This window comes from Uranotaenia lowii, chromosome 1 (assembly GCF_029784155.1).
Source record: "Uranotaenia lowii strain MFRU-FL chromosome 1, ASM2978415v1, whole genome shotgun sequence".
NCBI classification, from domain to species: Eukaryota; Metazoa; Arthropoda; class Insecta; order Diptera; family Culicidae; genus Uranotaenia; species Uranotaenia lowii.
In genome coordinates this window covers 185,268,214-185,286,045 of record NC_073691.1, presented here as the reverse complement: position 1 = coordinate 185,286,045, position 17,832 = coordinate 185,268,214, and the positions used below count along the sequence as shown (strand labels likewise).

The window sequence follows — 17,832 nt, the reverse complement described above, 5'->3', positions numbered from 1 at the left end:
GCTCAAAGTTCCAGAAACGCTTTGAAAACTTTTATCTGACGCAAGAGACAAAAATATTCCCAAACATTTGTATCTGACTCGAAGGACCAAAAACTTATTAAAAGGTTCTGTAAAGCTTGATATACGAGTAAATTTTTGAGAAATTGAATCCGATTCAAAATATTTCATTACGATTATACCCAGCTCAGATAATCAATTTCTTCCTCAAGAATAACACTTTTTTCGAAATGTTGGCAAGTTTTTAAAACCTGCTCGAAGGACCAAATCATACCCAGTGGTTGTGTTTTACTCGATAAGTATAGAAATCATCATCAATTGACAAATAAATGCATAAAGGGTAATGTCCGGCTGGAAGGTTGACAAATCTCTTGAACGGTTTGATCCGGCTCGAAGGACCAAAATATTACTCAACAGTTGATTCCCACTAGAAATACTGATTAGTTTTTAAGAAAATATATCTGGCTCAAAGGACTAAACGCCTAAAATAGCATACAAAATCCGCGATTATGCAACTCATTATAATACAAAAAAGTACTTGCAAAAGATTGTTTTCTTTTTTTGACTCGAAGGACCAAAATTTATTTTGAGGTTATATACCGCTTGATGTACGTGTAAATCTTTGAGAAATTGAATTCGATTTAAAATATTTCCTAGCTTAGAAGACCAATTTTTTCCTCAAGAATTACACGTTTTTTTCGAAATGTTGGCAAATTTTTAAACCTGCTCGAAGGACCAAATCGTATCCAATGGTTGTGTTTTACTCGATAACCATCGAAATCATCATCAATTGACAAATAAATGCATAAAGAGTTATGTCCGGCTGGAAGGTTGACATAACTTTTGAACGGCTTGATCCGGCTCGAGGACCAAAAACTTACTCAACAGTGGAATTTCACTTGAAGAACTGGTTAATTTTCGAAAAAAAATATATCTTGCTCAAAGGACTTAACGACAAAAATAGCATTCAAAATCTGCGATTATGCATTTCATTCTGTAAAAAAAAGTACTTCCAAAAGGTGGTTTTCTTCTGTCAAATTTTATCTTAAATAAACAGGTGGCAATAACTGAAGAGAGTTAATTAAAATTTTCCTCCGCCTCGAACCTAACCACAACTGCGTGTGGCTTTCGAAAGGATACGCACACACATCCCTGTGCTTCCAAAATAATTCGAATCCAATCGATTCCTTCCCTTCAAGGGAGCCTTCGATGACGATGACTGCGACGACGACGACGACGACGCTGTCAGGTTCCAGCCACAAATTATGAACCGATAGGAATCTAATCAGCATCGTCCGCAGGGAATACGCCTACCGGTCACCAATGTTCCGGATCTCTGTCCACCAACAGCCCACACCCACCTTCGTCCATCCCTGGTATGGGTTGGGGTGTTGGGAGCCAGAAGTCAGAGTTCAGCTTCCGAGAAAATAATCACCAATAATAAATCACAAATTTTACGGTCCACATGGGAACCATTTGCTTCTCCCGGCTACACTCACGGCCATTTTCCCGAATCGATCCGATTCGGTTTTTGATGTGGTGATTCATCAGCTGCTGCGGCAACTTTTCACACATCCCCGGCAAAGTCCGGCAGGAAGAAGGAAGCGAGGTTATCGATAACAGAAGCTTGCCAGCAGTAGCAGATAAGTCAAAAAATGGAACCCCGAAAAGACAGAAATACGTCCGGCTGATGTCAGCACAATTCGGGTTTGCCTTCTTTTATCTTTTAAGGGGTTTTTTTTTTTCATTCCTTTCGGTGAACTTCCCTCTATTTTTTGCTGCTGAAGGCCAATCCAATCGGGAGCTGTTAGAGATTAATTCGAATTCGCCGAATTGGCTCTGGGACGACGACGGATTTCTTTTCCCGGCCTCGATTCTTTTAATTTTTGCGAATATTTCAAAGGATCGCCGAGGCTGGCGAATCAGTGACAGTTGGTTGGTGGAATGGATGGGATTTTTTTCCTGGTTCGGTCCAATTTTGGAGTCTGAGAATCGAACGAGTTTTGGTCCTTCGAACCGGATTGCTGAAACCGGCAAAGAGAAGGAAATCGGGGGGAAACGAATGCATAATTTAATGTCTTGTTCATCAGCAGATGATTTACGAGCGACAAGGAAGAAAGCTGTCATCTCCGTTGGGTGTATTTCATTCGACTCCCACCATATACAACATGGAGACGATAGGTTATGTTTTCTTTTCCATGTCCATGCTCCGATTGTCGTCCTCTCGAGATCGAAACAGAGAACACGGATGGATTATGATGTATGGGTCGGTTGTTCGACATCGGGATGGATTTGGAACACATGTGCCCGTTTCTCTGGGATGCATGTTATAGTATCCTGCTCAGATTGTAACGAAAACCATCCATGCTTGTTAGTTAGTTTGTTGGTTATCTTCCATTTTCTGGCTCCGATTTTTTTCCATTTCGTTTCTTTTTTCCCTAATTGATTCGACGGCTTGTTGTTAACCCCGCAAGGGCAAGGGATGCCAGATAAATCTCACCAAACAACTTAACAACCATTATTAATTTAGTTTTCCTCCCGCAACAATGAAGCGAATGCTTTTCCCCGGAAAAATAGAACCCAGTTATGATAAATTGCCACTTTTCCGAGCTCAACGAACCATCCCGGCAGAAGAAATACAAATAATTGTATGCCCATTTGTAACATATGGAAGCCATAAAAGTAGATAAATTGATACTCTCGAATCTTCCCACTTTCTTTCCCTGCCATCTTCGGGACATCAAGGAGCGTCCGATTTTCAGCAGAAATCCTTTCTGTGGTTCAAAAACCACATCGAAAAACGAGCTACGCGTTCTCATTAAAAATGAGTTATAGGCATCCTCGAATTTCGCCAAAATTTGACCCCAACCTCCCCCTGCTCTAGCTCATAGAGAATAACTTCAGCTGAAAAACATTAAACCAAACCATCTTCTTTAAACCGAACTGCAAAACAAACACAAAGAATAATCAAGGAGGAAAAGCCCACACGGCGGAATTTTCTCTCAAAAACCATCCGCCACGTGCGTCTTGAGATGTTCTTGAGGGCAAAGGGAGGAGGCCACTGGCCGATTTATGGCCGCGCAGCTTTCGTTTCCTTGTTGTTTTTCCCGGAGCTGCGTGGGGCCAGGAGAATTTTTTCCGGGGAAAACAACCCTGAAGGTGTTGCTGCCCGAGCCTATGCATATTGTTCTGGAACTCTTTTGAAATATGGCTTCGCGGCAATGGAAAAACTGTCTCGTAAACCACAGTACGGATGCTCTCCCTGGGGTTGGTGGGGAGTAAGGCGAAAACAAAATGGACCAGATGAAATATGACCCTAATTAGTGTGATTCTTCATTATCTACTGGAACACGTGGGGTTTGATAATGGGTTTCCGCCTGAAGATGGAATTCTGGAAGATTTCGCTCTACTTTGGTCCTTCGAGCCGGATAAATGTTCACCAATTTACAGAATTTTATGTTTAATGGTTTAAATTTAAATTTTGTGCTAGAAAATAACGGTTAGAAGAGGGTTGAGAAAATTTGTCACCTGTCATCTATCATCTTTTGTGTTTGATATCATCAACAGCACCGCCTCTGCGAGTATCAATCATTGATAGCCCAAACAAAAAGGAAACCATATGCACCAAATCATCTCCGTCAGCGCTGGATCAATTAACGCGCTCTTTGAAAATGCGGCAAAACGCTCCAGCTCCAGGGTCATAAATCACAAATCCATTCTTCCAACTCGAACCGCTCCAGCCAGGAATGGATTGCGTGGGTTCAAAAGTCGACGTTTAATTTTCCATTATTTGCCTTTGATGGTACGGATTTATGGGAAAGGTCAATCACACCCTGCACCCTCTATTGGTGGGTTCCTTGCTTTCATCCAAGAAATTCCAATGAAATATCCGAAAGGGGCCACACCACCATCAGCATCTTCTTCTAATATGTAGAGATACCTGAAGATTGTGCGCGCGCTCGATGGCCACCTCATAACTTGGTGGGAGATTTACGGCCATCCAGCAGCTTTCATCATCAACCGCCGCCGTTCAACTAAATTCCACCTGGATAATCGATTCACTGCGAGTCCAGCCGATGCCAAGCACCAAGAGCCGACCTAAGGTGTTTATGATTGAAGACCACTACTTCGCCGCGCTGCCTGGCTGTGAGTTGTGAGTTTCATTTTTCTTTTCCGATCCGGGGTAATCCGAATCGTGCAGATCTTTTGTGCCGGAATAAATCAACCCCGACTTGGTCGGTTTGTTGGAGCTTGGCAAATCGAACCCCCCTCGGTGGATCAAGAAGGGGCGAGAGAGGGGTGATGAAAAGTTGAGTGCGCTCCCATTGCATTGGTCTACCGGCCGCTCAGGTTTTAGTTAAGGGAAGCGTTTATGTTGAAGATGTGGTAATGGACCACGCGATTCGTGATCCGTCGTTGGCGGGAGGGCCACCGTAAAAAGTTTCTACCTTCTTGAATGGGATCTTCCGATTATTAGAGAATAATGAACGAAGAAACAGTGTGCTTTTGACATTTTCAAGTGGCGGGGATCACCGGTTTGAATCCGGTTCGAAGGACCAAAATTTGCAAATGAATGTGTCCCGTTTGAAGTACTAGAATATTTTTGAGGAATTTTATCCGGCTCGAAGGACCCAATTGTTCCCAAATAGTTGAATTCAACTCGATGTACCAAAATCGGATCTTAAGTTTATACCTTACTCAAAACGCTTGTAAAACCTTTAAGCATTACATTCGGCTCGAAGGACCAAAAAAGAACGTAATCTTCCTCAATACCTCAATCTGTTTGTGCCAAAATCTCTTCATACGCCTGTATTCGGTCGTAAATCATATTCTTACTTGAATAAATGGCAAATTCTTGGAGACTTATATTCGGTTCGAAGGACCAAATATGTTCACACGATTTTATTCGGCTCAGAAGACCAAAATCCAACCAAAACTAACAAATGGATTTTATATACGGCTTCACTTTCGCTTCAAAACGGTTGAATTTGACCCGTAATATAAAAATTTTACCCGAAGGTTCGAAGGACCAAAACATTTCCAAACAGTTAAATTTGACTAAAATAAGCTAAATATTCTCAAACGATTGTAACCCGTTCGAAGGTTGAATCCAATTCTAAAAGCCTAAATTTTACTCCACTCGATAACACATATATCCTTGAAGTGTAACATTCAGTTCGAAGGACCAAAGTATTCCAAACCCATTTGTGCCGGCTTCCAGGATCAGAATCATTCCAAACGCTTGTATCTGGCTCGATTGTCCAAAATCATATACTCACTTTACATTATAACTTCTTTTAAGGGCAAATTTTTGGAGACTTGTACCCGGATCGAAGGACCAAATGTTACCACACGGTTTTATTCGGCTTGGAAGACCGAAAATCTAATAAAAAGTAACATATGAATATTATATCCGGCTTTCAAACGATTGTATCTGATCCGTAACTTAAAATAACTACCCTAGGGCTCGAAGGGCCAAAACATTTTCAAACGGTTGATTTAGACTAAAATAAGCTAAATATTCTCAAACCCTTGTAGCCCGCTTAAAGGTTGAATCCAATTCTTCAGGCAAAAATCTGGCCCAAACGATATACTCTACTCGAAGCACTTGTCAATTTTTAAAACATTTTAATCGGCTCGAAGGACCAAAGTATTCCAAACTCGTTTGTGCCGGTTTGCTTGACCAAAATCTTTTCAAACGCATGGTTCTGGCTCGTTTGTCCAAAATCATACTGTCACTGTACATTAATACTTGTATTAATGGCAAATTCTAGGAGCCTTATATTCGGTTCGAAGGACCAAACATTTCCACATGGTTTTATTCGGCTCGGAAGACAAAAATCCAACCAAAAGTAACAAATGGATATTATATCAGGCTTCCAAACGGTTGAATCTGACCCGTATCAAAAAAATATTACCCAAAGGTTCGAAGGACCAAAACATTTACAAACGGTTGAGTTTGTCTAAAATAAGCTAATGATTCTCAAACGATTGTAACTCGCTCCAAGGTTGATTCCAATCCCACAAGTTTAAATCTGGCCCAACGATCTACTCTTTTGTAAGCATTTGTAAATCCTCTGAGCATTAAATTCAGCTCGAAGGACCAAAGTATTCCAAACCCGTTTGTGCCGGCTTCCAGGATCAGAATAATTTCAATCGCTTGTATCTGGCTTAATTGTCCAAAATAATATTCTCACTTTATAACTTCTTTTAAGGGCAAATTTTTGGAGACTTGCATTCGGTTCGAAGGACCAACTTTTTCCACGCGCTTTTATTCGGCTCGAAATACAAAAATTCAATCAAGAATACAAATGAATATTATATTGCGCATCACTTCTGCTTCAAAACGGTTGAATCTGTCTCGTTACATAAAAAATATTACCCAAAGGTTCGAAGGACCAGAACATTTTCAAACGGTTGAGTTTGACTAAAATAAGCTAAATATTCTCGAACGATTCATTCCATTGATACAAAATGGTTAAATCCAATTCTACAAGCTGAAATCTGGCTCATACGATATACTCCACTCGATATATCCATGATATATTCGGCTCGAAGGACCAAAATATTCAAAAAACAGGCTTGCTTGATACCAAATTCACGCGTTGCTTTACCGGATAAACTTATATAGAATTACCAAAAATTTCCACACAATTGTGTTCGGCTCAATATGTCAAAATACCTCAAAGCAGTGGTGAATTATGGATTATTATATCCGGCTCAAAGGACCGACACATTTGTAAACAAGTGTATCTGGCTCGAATGACCAAATAATGCTCTAGTATGTATCAGCATGAAGTACTTCTCAATTTCCCAAATGATATACTCTACTCGAAGCACACGTAAATATTTAAAGCATAACGTTCGGCTTCAAGGACCAAAATATTCCAAATCCGGTTATACCTGGCTTGAAGGACCGAAAAAATATCGAAGCATTGTGTTACCAGATGAATTTATTTAGAATTGTAATCGGCTCGAAGGACCGAAAATTTCCACACAATTGTGTTCGGCTCAAAATGCCAAAATACCTCAAAGCACTGGTGAATTATGGATTATTTTATCCGGTTCAAAGGACCGGAACATTCCCAAACGGGTGCATCTAGCTCGAATGACCAAATCATGTCCAAGTATTTATCAGCTTAAAATACGTTACATCTCGAAGGACCAAAATATTCGCACAAGAGGTGTTACTCAACCAAGAGGACGAAATTCTCAGACATTTGATACATCGCGTTCGATGAACTGATGAGTTAAGCTTTTGAAGCATAATCACTGGCTCGAAGGACCAAAAAATCTTGAACTTTTCCAAATCTTAACGATGAACTTTTTCACTAGCAGACTCGGCTTGAAGTACCAAAATTTTCCCAAACAATGAGGAATCCGCCTCGAAAGATCACAGTCTAACTGAACAGTTGCTCAAAGAACTGGTGAACTTTTAAGCGTTAGAACCGGCTCGATGGACCAAAACCCTCCCACATAGTTGTTCCGGGTTTCAGGGAGCAAAATATTGAAATTTTGTTTTCCAAGAAGAGGAACAAGTGTTTCAAAACCCGAAAACTCAACTATTAGAATCATTTTTCCGCCATCAGCTTTCCCAACGTCGTCAACCCGATCAGTTGACTACCCGTTTTGTAGTTTATGGTTAAATTGTACACAAACGATTTCAGGCATTAATTATATGTAGCCGAACACCGATTATGAGCGTCTAGATAAGATCTGCGCCTTCAGTTATTCCATTTTTCTCCCTCTCAAAAGGTTGTTTTTAATGTTCCTGCCCAAGAAGAGAAGACCACAACAGTGTGTGCAAACATTAGCATAAGCGCCTCCGGAAAAATTTGCCCAGGCCGTCGCACAATTATGATTGTTTATGAGCATGAGCGCACTTTCGCAAGGCGTCCGAAAAATGGTCCATGAATCTTGTAGGCACGCCATTATGTTTGCGTCTCACTGCTTTCTACTTCTTGCCTTTATTTCCTCCTAGGTTGTGCCAGATTCTCTGGTTTGGAATTCTGGACAAACGACCACCGAAAAGAAATTATTCAAATTTCTCCCCCTTCAGGCTTTTGCGGTTTCCCGGAGAATGGGCAAAGCTTAAAATAAAAGAACAGGGCAAGAAGGAAAAAAATCAGCCCATCGAATAAACAATGCCCGCCCCAATGTTTTGTATTATTTGATCAATTATAATGTAATTATAGCGAGGAATCAGAACAATCCCTTTCGGGTTTTAGAAATCGGTTTCGATTGTTGTGAAGAATTTCTGAAATAAATGTGCCGAAACTCGCGGAAATTTCATTCCCAAGAAATCAACGAAGAGCTCAAAACCTTGGATTCCTTCGTTGAATCCTGCTTCCCTTTTTTCCTTTTAGACTCTCGGATTTATGCCTCGGAACGCCAAGGAAACATTTCTCGAATCGCTGCTGGGAAGGAGAGAAAAGTCCTTTTTCGGCGGTCGAAATGCGAGGGTGATCCGATCTCACGACAATGCAATTGGCGACGAGGAGGGAGGACAAGTTTCGGTACAAAGCAAAACAAGTTCAACGGCCCCAGCTTTCCGAAGGTATTTTTCGAATTTAGGCCGGCCGCCCTTAACCGAAAGCAAGCGCGGCACTTTTATCATCTTTTTCCCGCAGCCTCGTGAACCGGGGCTTTTTTGTATTTCTTTTTTTGGTGCCCGGTGCAGGTTTCGAACCCAAAAAGGGACGCTGAAGAATCAACGAAAATACACGGTGAACAATTGCGCCTGAATGTTGCTTTTTGGGGAATGAGCCCGCTGATGATGGCTTGTCGGAGGAATCCCTTCCTTTTTTTCTCGTTATTATTGGTTTATTCGGTGAGCATGTGGATAATTATAGTGTACCGAAGCTCAAAACGGCCGGAGAAAGCCCTTCCAATTTCCAAACTAGGGCGCGAAGGGCTCTATAATTTCTCGAAATCACAAGAAAAACAGAAACGAGTCAGGTTGCCGAGGAACACCGTGGAAAGTGGAGCGAACACTCCACTTGGTGAGAACTGCCAAAATTAAGACAGCGTCTCCCGGTCGAACTAAGTTGGAAACCCCAAAATCAAACTTGGGACCGTATAATTATCACAAGCTAGCGATTTTTCGCGTCTAGAATTCTGACGTTTCCAGAGATGGGTCTATTTAGGTGGATTCCGCCGAACGGCGACGTGATTCAGCTTGAAGAAAAAAAAACACAAAATTAAGCCATATGAGTTTTTGTTTCTCGGAGGCATCTTGCCTTAAAAATGGAGACATAAATCAAGATTAGCTTTACTAAATTAACAATCTGCGTTAGCGGACCAGAAGCACACAGGCAGACCCTCCTTGTCGCTGTGCTGCCCCGCTGCTTCCATTTTGGGAAAGAATCGAATCGAAACCTTGACGAGAAAACGCACGGAAAACGGAAAGATAAAGTTGAAAAAAAAAATTAAAACCGATATCTCGCAACGTTTTAGGATGAGCAACATTCCCCAAACAAATGTTAGGGCCAAACTGATGATTCACAAAATGTTTGTGGTTTATTTGGAGTTTGACTGCGAAGAAAGAAAAACATTTTTTTAAACATAAGACATCTACATGAATGCTTTATTCACGCCGGTCGAGCTTTCGTTGTATTGGTCGAAAGTGCTCGAAATGACAACATTACCGCCAACCGACTAATACAGCTTCCGAGACTCTGGTTTGTTCAAATGCTTTTATAGAGGCCATGCCGTCGTTTGCAGCCACGATAACCAAATCCGACCGGCCAAACGAACGGGAGACTGGCTCAAGAGTCTCGCGAGATCATAAATCGTGGTGCGCAGTCGTGATTTATTAGCTCACAATTAAAAAAGAATAATACGCATAGGGAGGGGAAGAGATGGAAAAAAAATTGAGATCAGAAACATGGCCGATTTTTGTGTTGCCCTGACCGGATAGTTTGAAAACAAAAAAATCCAATTCAAAAGTTTAGTCACGAGAATTACTTGGGAAACAGCAGGATCCATCTTTAAACCAAAAGGGAGTCTTATAAATTTAAAATGGAAATTCATTCGCGAATAAGTAGTTAAAAGGTTATGTTTCTAAAGTTGTACACATTTTCTTTAAAACAACTTTGATATTTAATTTTTTTTTTTTGAACAATTAAAAACGTTATGGTCCTTCGAACCAGGTACAAACAAGTTTTGATAAAATCCTAAAGAATTATATCCAGTCCAAAAACAAAAATCGTACCTAAAAGATAGGACTCAATTAACGAAATCTTACCCAAGTGGAAATATCGCGCTCGAAGATCTGATCATATTTTCCATAGATGTTTCTGGAAGGTTCTGTTGGGCTCGAAGGACCAAAATCTTACATAAATACTATGTTCCACCCCACCCGAAGAACTACTGGTATATTTTTGAAGAAGTACATCCAGTTCGAAGGACCAAAACATTCCCAATCGACCGTATATGACTTGATTAACCTAAATTGTCCTGCTCGAAGTACCATCAACTACTAGGAGAAGGTTGTTCGAAGGACCAAAATATTTGCGGAAATAGTTGGACCCATCTTCAACCCAAAAGGTATTCTTGTAAATTCAAAATGAAAATTCATTCACGAATAAGTAGTTAAAACATCTAAATTCGTACAAATTTTCTTCGATACGACTTTGATTTTGATTTTTTTTTTTTTGAAAAACTTAAAAACGATATGGTCCTTGGAACCGGTTACAAACAAGTTTTGATAAAATCCTGAAGAATTATACCGGCCTGAAAACAGAAGTCGTACCCAAAAGAGGGGCTAAATTAACAAAATCTAACCCAATAGAAAAATCGCGCTCGAAGATCTGATCATTTTTTCCAGAATTTTGACCGACTCAAAGGACCAAAATGCTTCCAGAAGGTTCTATCTGGCCCGAAGGACCAAAACCTTACATTGTGGCCATATTCCACTTGGAGATCTGGTATAGTTTTTACCAAGTAATGGACACCCCGCCCGAAGCACTACTGGCAAATTTTTGAATAAGTACATCCGGTTCGAAGGACCAAAACATTCCCAATCGGCTGTATATGACTCGATGACACAAAATTGTCCTGACGGGCTGTATCTCGCTCGAAGAATTGTCAATTCATGAAGAATATGGTTCGAAGGACCAACATATTTGTGGAAACAGTTGGACCCATCTTCAACCCAAAAGGTATCCTCGGAAATTCTAAATGTTACTTCATTCACGAGTAAGTAGTTTAAGAAAGAACAGGGCTCAATGAAAGAAATCTTACCCAATGGAAATATCGTGCTCGAAAATCTGATCATTTTCCAGAATTATAACTAACTCGAAGCACCAAAATGCTTCCGAAGGGTTCTATCTGGCTCGAAGGACCAAAACCTTCAGTTAAGGCTGTATTTCATTAACAGTACTGGTATATCATTAACCAAGTAATGGGTACTCCGCCCAATGTACTACTGGTAAATTTTTGAAGAAGTATGTCCGGTTCGAAGGACCAAAATGTTCCCAATCGGCTATGTGTGACTCGACTAACATAAATTGTCCTGAAGGGCTGTATCTCGCCCGAAGCATTTCTATTTCTTGGAAAATCTGGTTCGAAGGTCCAACATATTTGTGGAAACAGTTGGACCCATCTTAAACTCAAAATGATATGACTTTGATATTGAATACAAACAAGTTTTGATAAAATGCTGAAGAAATATATCCGTCTCAAAACCAGAAATCGTACCCAAAGAACAGTGCTCAATGAAACGAAATCTTTTCCAATGGAAATACCGCGTCAGAAAATCTGATCAATTTTTCCAGAATTCAAATTGACTCGAAGGACCAAAAAGTTTCCGAAAGGTTCGACCCGGCTCGAAGGGCCAATTCCTTACATAAACACCATATTTCACTCCCAGTTCAGGTAAATCATTTATCGAGTAATGGGCACCCCGCCCAAAGTACTACTGGTAATTTTTTAAAGAAATACATCCGGTTCGAAGGACCAAAATGTTCCCAATCAACCATATATGACTCGAAAAACCTAAATTGCCCTGAAGGGCTGTATCCCGCTCGAAGCACTGTCAACTACTTGGACAATCTAGTTCGAAGTTCCAAAATTCTTTCGAAGGATTCTATCTGGCTCAGAGGACCAAAACCTTACATAAGGGATATATTCCACTTCAAGAACTGGTAAATCATTTAGCAAGTCATGAGTACCCCGCCCGAAGTACTACTGGTAAATTTTTGAAGAAGTACATCCGGTTCGAAGGACCAAAACATTCCCAAGCTGCTGGTTATTACTCGATTAACCTAAATTGTCCTGAGCGGCTGCATCCCGCTCCAAACACTATCAATTTCTCGAAGAATCCGGTTCGAAGGACCAAAACATTTCCAAATGATTACTCTTTTTGCACACAGTATCCCCCAACTATCAAACTAAATAATCAAACTAACCCCCTTTTTTCTTCTTTCCCTCTCCCCTGCGCAGGTGCCAACGGTCTGCGAAGACGAGGCCGGCAAACGTACACCCGCTACCAGACGCTGGAGCTGGAGAAGGAATTCCACACCAACCACTACCTAACGCGCCGGCGCCGGATCGAGATGGCCCACGCGCTCTGCCTGACCGAGCGGCAGATCAAGATCTGGTTCCAGAACCGCCGGATGAAGCTGAAGAAGGAAATCCAGGCCATCAAGGAGCTGAACGAGCAGGAGAAGCAGGCCCAGGCCCGGAAAGCCCAGGAAGCGGTGGCCGTGGCCGGGTTGCATGACCCAAACTAGGGGTTAGACCATACCAATCACAGTAGTTCTAGTAATTATTTATACTAACTTTAGTTAGGTTGTTTATTATTATTATTATTTCTTTTTGTTTCGGTTCTCCAGTGGTAGGAAATACAACAACAAAAAAAACCGGTATAAAAAAAGAAAATCTCTACAGAGGCGTGTGCGCAGTTCTAATGTTTTCGGTTAGAGAGCGCTCGTTTTATTTTTAGAAGATAAACTGACACAAACAAACAGACAGACAGAAAAACACGAAACAAGTTGTTTTAGTTTATTTTTTAATTTTTATAATTTTAAACTGGCGCGTTATGTTTCAAACCTAATTTTAGTACTGGTTAGTTGCTATGTTTCGTTTTTAAGTAAATTAAATTTGTATAAAGAAATGTTGCTAAAGAGATTAATTTAATTACTCAATACAACCCCGCCCCTTCCCATTCCTTCGTTTGGGATTTAGACGAAAGCTCACCATCTCATGAAGAGCTGAGCTAATCCCCTATTGGGAGGAAGCAAACGGAAACAGCAAACTACTAAAACGCTAGTGAAAGGTACATCGGAAGACCCCTCGGAAGTTTTTCTCTCCTGACGAAACGAAAACTGTCTCTGGCTGCCAGGCCCTACCGATGCTGGCGGATGCGAGCAGACTCACTGTATAAAGAAACTATTCGTTATAAGCGTATAAATATTATATAGAGAATATGAGGAGCGCAGGATCTCCTTGACATAAAAAAAACAGACACCGAGATCGGAAGAAACTCAAAAAGAATATTGTACAAATGGGATTTGAATAAAAACAAGTAAAAACTACACTAAAAGGAGCAAGCCGATCCAAAATGAAACCATTATTGGAAAGACAAATGTTTGCAGCTATTTTCATGGGAATCTCAGAACAACGCTCAGCAAAACTCTCAGTTTTAAGTTCTAGATGGATGGAAATAAAAGTTTGTAGAAATTTATCGAAAAATTAGAACAAATAGTTCTTTTGTGATGTGCAAACATGCAATATACGTAGATACACAAAAAAAAACAAGAACGCAAATCGTTGGGACAATTTAGGCGGTCGATTGACGAGGGTTTAGCTGGAAATTATTTCAAAACACACATTAGAATATTTTTTTAAATAGTTGAAACTCTTCGATTCTTATTTTTCTTTTAACTTCAAAATTTGATGTCTTATTTAACTTTTTTATGTTTAGATTCAACTTTCAGCGATATATTTTTTTTCTTGTTAACTTTAAACAACTCACGTCTATCGCATTAGCCAACAGTTGTCGCAAACAACTTTCGTTGTAACGTTGAATGCAAGCTCCCAAACTAGCTCCCTTCCAAATGAAAACAAAAACAAAAGTGGATGCTGTAGTGATGTATTGTTCATGTGTACTTATTTATTTGCCCGCCAGCAGAAACGTCACTGTAAATAGCCAAATAAAGTAAAAAAATACGTAAACCAAGGAGTAGGAACGACGTTTTCCAAATGTTTTCCATAAGAGTTAAAGGCAACAACAAAAAATTGTCAAAATTTTGATTCTAGTGCAATAATTTGAACAACTCTATTTCGACTAGTTGCTGATTAGTGCGAACAATTGGCGAACCAAAGGCTAAACTTCGGTTCAATTTCGTAAATCACTCGAAGGAAGAGACCGAAGAAATTAACATTTCAACGTTCGACGCAAACCAAAAGAATTGACCCACAAATCTAGCCAAGAGTGAATGTGTGATAGTGAGACCGTAGTTTTCATCCTTCACTATCTTTCTCTTTTTCTTGTTTGTTAGAACCACCAACTAAAAACCGAGCAAATATCAGGAGAAATAAATCAGCATCCTCCACTCTTAACTGACAGCAACTGATGTCAAACGCAAGCAACAGAACACTACTAAACACTATTGTCTGTCAATGTCTCATAACTGTCAACTTCTTATTGTTTTGATTTCTCCGAACAAACTATCTGCTCTAGGAGCGACACCTATGAGAGAGTAGACAAAACAAAATCAACAAACAAACGATATCTAAGAGAAGCCAAAATATTTGTATAGTAAGGTAGGATTTTCTTTCCCAACTTCATCTCTCTAAAGGACAAAGACATACCGAAAGGAATAAGAAGAAAAACTTACACCCACACAGAAAAACAAAAGCTAAACTCCTAACCACATAGTCTACTTTGATCCATCCTTTTCCCAAATCTATCGCTACTTTTTGAGCTCTTGAGCGCGTCATTCGAAAATGGAGATAGTAAACAAAAAAAAATACAAACAGCCAGCATGCAAAAACATTTCACAGAAATGGAACCCAGTGAACAAAAACAAAAAAAAAAATCAATGGAAAATCGCAACTAAGTACTACTGTGTATAGTAAACAATACAACAAAAAGATAACGAAATACGTAAAACAAGTGGTCTAGACAAAATGTGAAAACCAACAGTAATTTAAACAACTAACACTAAACACACCAACACAAAAACACACACACTCATACATAAAGATACAAAACAAGAAAAGTGGAAACAAGAAGAAACAATGTATACGTAACTAGTTGGTAAGAGTAAAGTATATTTAATATATATTGATTAAAACAAATTGCAAATAAAAGAGGAAAAAACTAAGAAAACGGTACGGCTATAGCAGTGGTGTGGTGGAATGAAAAAAAAACACACACACACACAACTACCCTTTGGATACAGCCAAAGGAATTAAAACGACACAACGGCATACGTAAAACAAAGTTACAAAAAAAGCAAAAAGTGAAAATAAAGCGAAAAGAATACAGTAAGTAAATAAGAATTTTTATAGTGAATAAGTAACTTAATTGGAATGAGATATTCCATCCCAGATCAGCAGGACACACAGCAAAACAGAACATGAACAGATAAAAAACATAAACAAAAACACACACACACACCGATAGACAAGAGGCAGAACAGAAATTCAATAGAGATAGAAACCTTGAAGTGAACACATGAAAAAACATGTAGCAGAAACCAGATAAAACACAATAGTCCATTGATTAAATGTTGTTATCGACGAAAAAATCGAAGGCTTGAAAGTGCTGTCAATATTTGACATAAGAAAAAGCTGAACAAAAAGGCGCCAAACCTTAGAAAAGATTAAACAAATCGACAGCCAGTTCCTAGAAAGAAAAAAATGAAAACAACTTATATCCGATGAATGAACATTCATTCGACGGTGAGGAGAAAGTTATTAGGTCAACAGAATAACAACAATGGAAGGTTGCAAACATCCAGAGACATGTAATAATGAAAACCACACACACCCACACATACATTCAAAACAAAAAAAAAACAACCCTCACTTGTTCACAGACAAACAAACAAACAAACATACAAACAACCCCCCTTTCAATGGAGACAAAAATAAATGAATTATGAAAAATTGAAAGCACTAGTCTTGTTCTATTGGAAAATGAAAAAAAAGAAAAATGTCCTTTTTAATATCCGAAACCAGTTTATATTTTCGTTTACCGAAGAGGGACATCTCCAAGTTTCAATTTTGTTTTTGTCATCAATCAAAACCCAACAGCATTTCTCTCTTTAAAACTTTGCTTGAATAGAAAATAATACTGATTTGATAGATTACTTGAATGAATTCAACAGTTTTCGATCTTGAAAGCTTTCCATATAGAGAAAATAAGCTTGATCAAGAATCGATATTATTGTTTTTTTTTGCGAAATGTCATGATACTTCGCACCTAAACTATGCAGAAAAGAAAGATGATAATAGGGCGCCACGTTTTTAAAACAGTTCGGTCAAACGGGGCATTATGCAACAGCAGGGTTAGATCAGATATATTTCAACCAATTAACACCACTTAACGAGAAAACGAAAGACACGTATAACGGTATTTATCTGGTGACAGATGTGGGAGTATTACACTGTGAATTTTTCTCGGAGTTTATTCAGAGGTGCCAGGTGTCCTGATTTTTCAGGATTTGTTCTAACTTTCTTCAGCCTTTTCATCCCATACACACATTCCCATACAAACAGCAGTCCTGATTTTCGAAATAACGACTAGATTTTGAAAAAAGCTCTCGCATTGCCCTGATTAAAAAAAAGGTCTTTAAAATGTCCTGAATTGTCCTGATTTTCAAAAAAAAAAAAACATTTCAATAAGCATCGAATTTGAAGTTTAGCTATGAGAACATTGAATAAATCTGCAATAAAATATTTAAACTCATTTTTCGGATGGTATTCTTCGGTTCAGATGATATTTAAATGGTTATTCTCTTCAAATCGAGCCCAGCCAAGAAAATGCTCACATTTTTTGCATATACTAAGGCGTTTACAGCACCTATGTTTCGCCTTTTTTTTTTAATTATAATATCTAGTTGCAAATAAAAAAGATTCTTTATTTTATTTGTGATTTAAGCACTATCCAATCCCAAATTCTCACCAGCCTTTCAAAATTTTCAAGCGCAAGTGTGATTCATTACTACACATCTTTCAAGATAGATGTAGAATGTGTGGTGGATATGAGTACAAATAAGCAGTTAGATAGAAAATAAATTATAATATTCAAATAACATTTAAATCTGTTAACAATGTATGCTTATAAACGTTCTCTGGCAACACGACATGTTATTTATCATTAGGCCTATGATTCGGTAATGTATCCATTGATCGAATTAAGTGTGGGTGTGAGAAATTGAGCATAAAGAATCCTATAAAAATGGTCTTGAAAGTGTGTGTGCGAAGAGAAAGGATGATGCAATCGAATGAAAAAAAAAACGGTCATTCTTTTGGCGTCTCTTGGGAAGAAAAGTTCGTGCGCGAGTGATTACTTTTCATTCGATTGCTAGTAAATACTGTTTGAGCGATGGTAGAGTTTTGAAAAAAAATATGACTACAAAATGTATAAAAATTCTAACGTTTTGCTGTCTTTAGATTTTTGATGCAACAAAAATTGAATTTACTGGAATTTTTCAAAGTTCACTACTTTGCGCGATTTTTTTACAAATTGAAATTTCATCTCTTTTTGTGGTCCACCGTCAGGTTGTACCCGGATTATCAGTGCTTTTACTTTGTTTGGACCAACCACGAGTATATTCATTGGAAAGCATATTTAATCTTCATTTTAGTGAGGTGCAACAA

At 39.0% G+C, this 17,832-nt stretch overlaps 1 protein-coding gene across 2 annotated transcripts in view; it reads left to right on the top strand.

Annotated features, from left to right (window-relative positions):
- The window catches only part of LOC129740006 (homeobox protein abdominal-A homolog), a 121,921-nt gene extending 105,799 nt beyond the window's left edge, over positions 1–16,122 (top strand). The window contains exon 2 of one of the 2 annotated variants that reach the window (XR_008736071.1): positions 12,442–12,577. Coding sequence is in view for 1 of the 2 variants with exons in the window: in XM_055731590.1 (XP_055587565.1) it covers positions 12,442–12,731 (290 nt within the window). In the remaining variant the exon portion in view is untranslated. Of the gene's footprint in view, positions 1–12,441 lie in introns of both variants that reach the window. The other variant, XM_055731590.1, reaches the window with a different exon arrangement.
- The last annotated feature ends 1,710 nt before the right edge of the window (positions 16,123–17,832 follow it).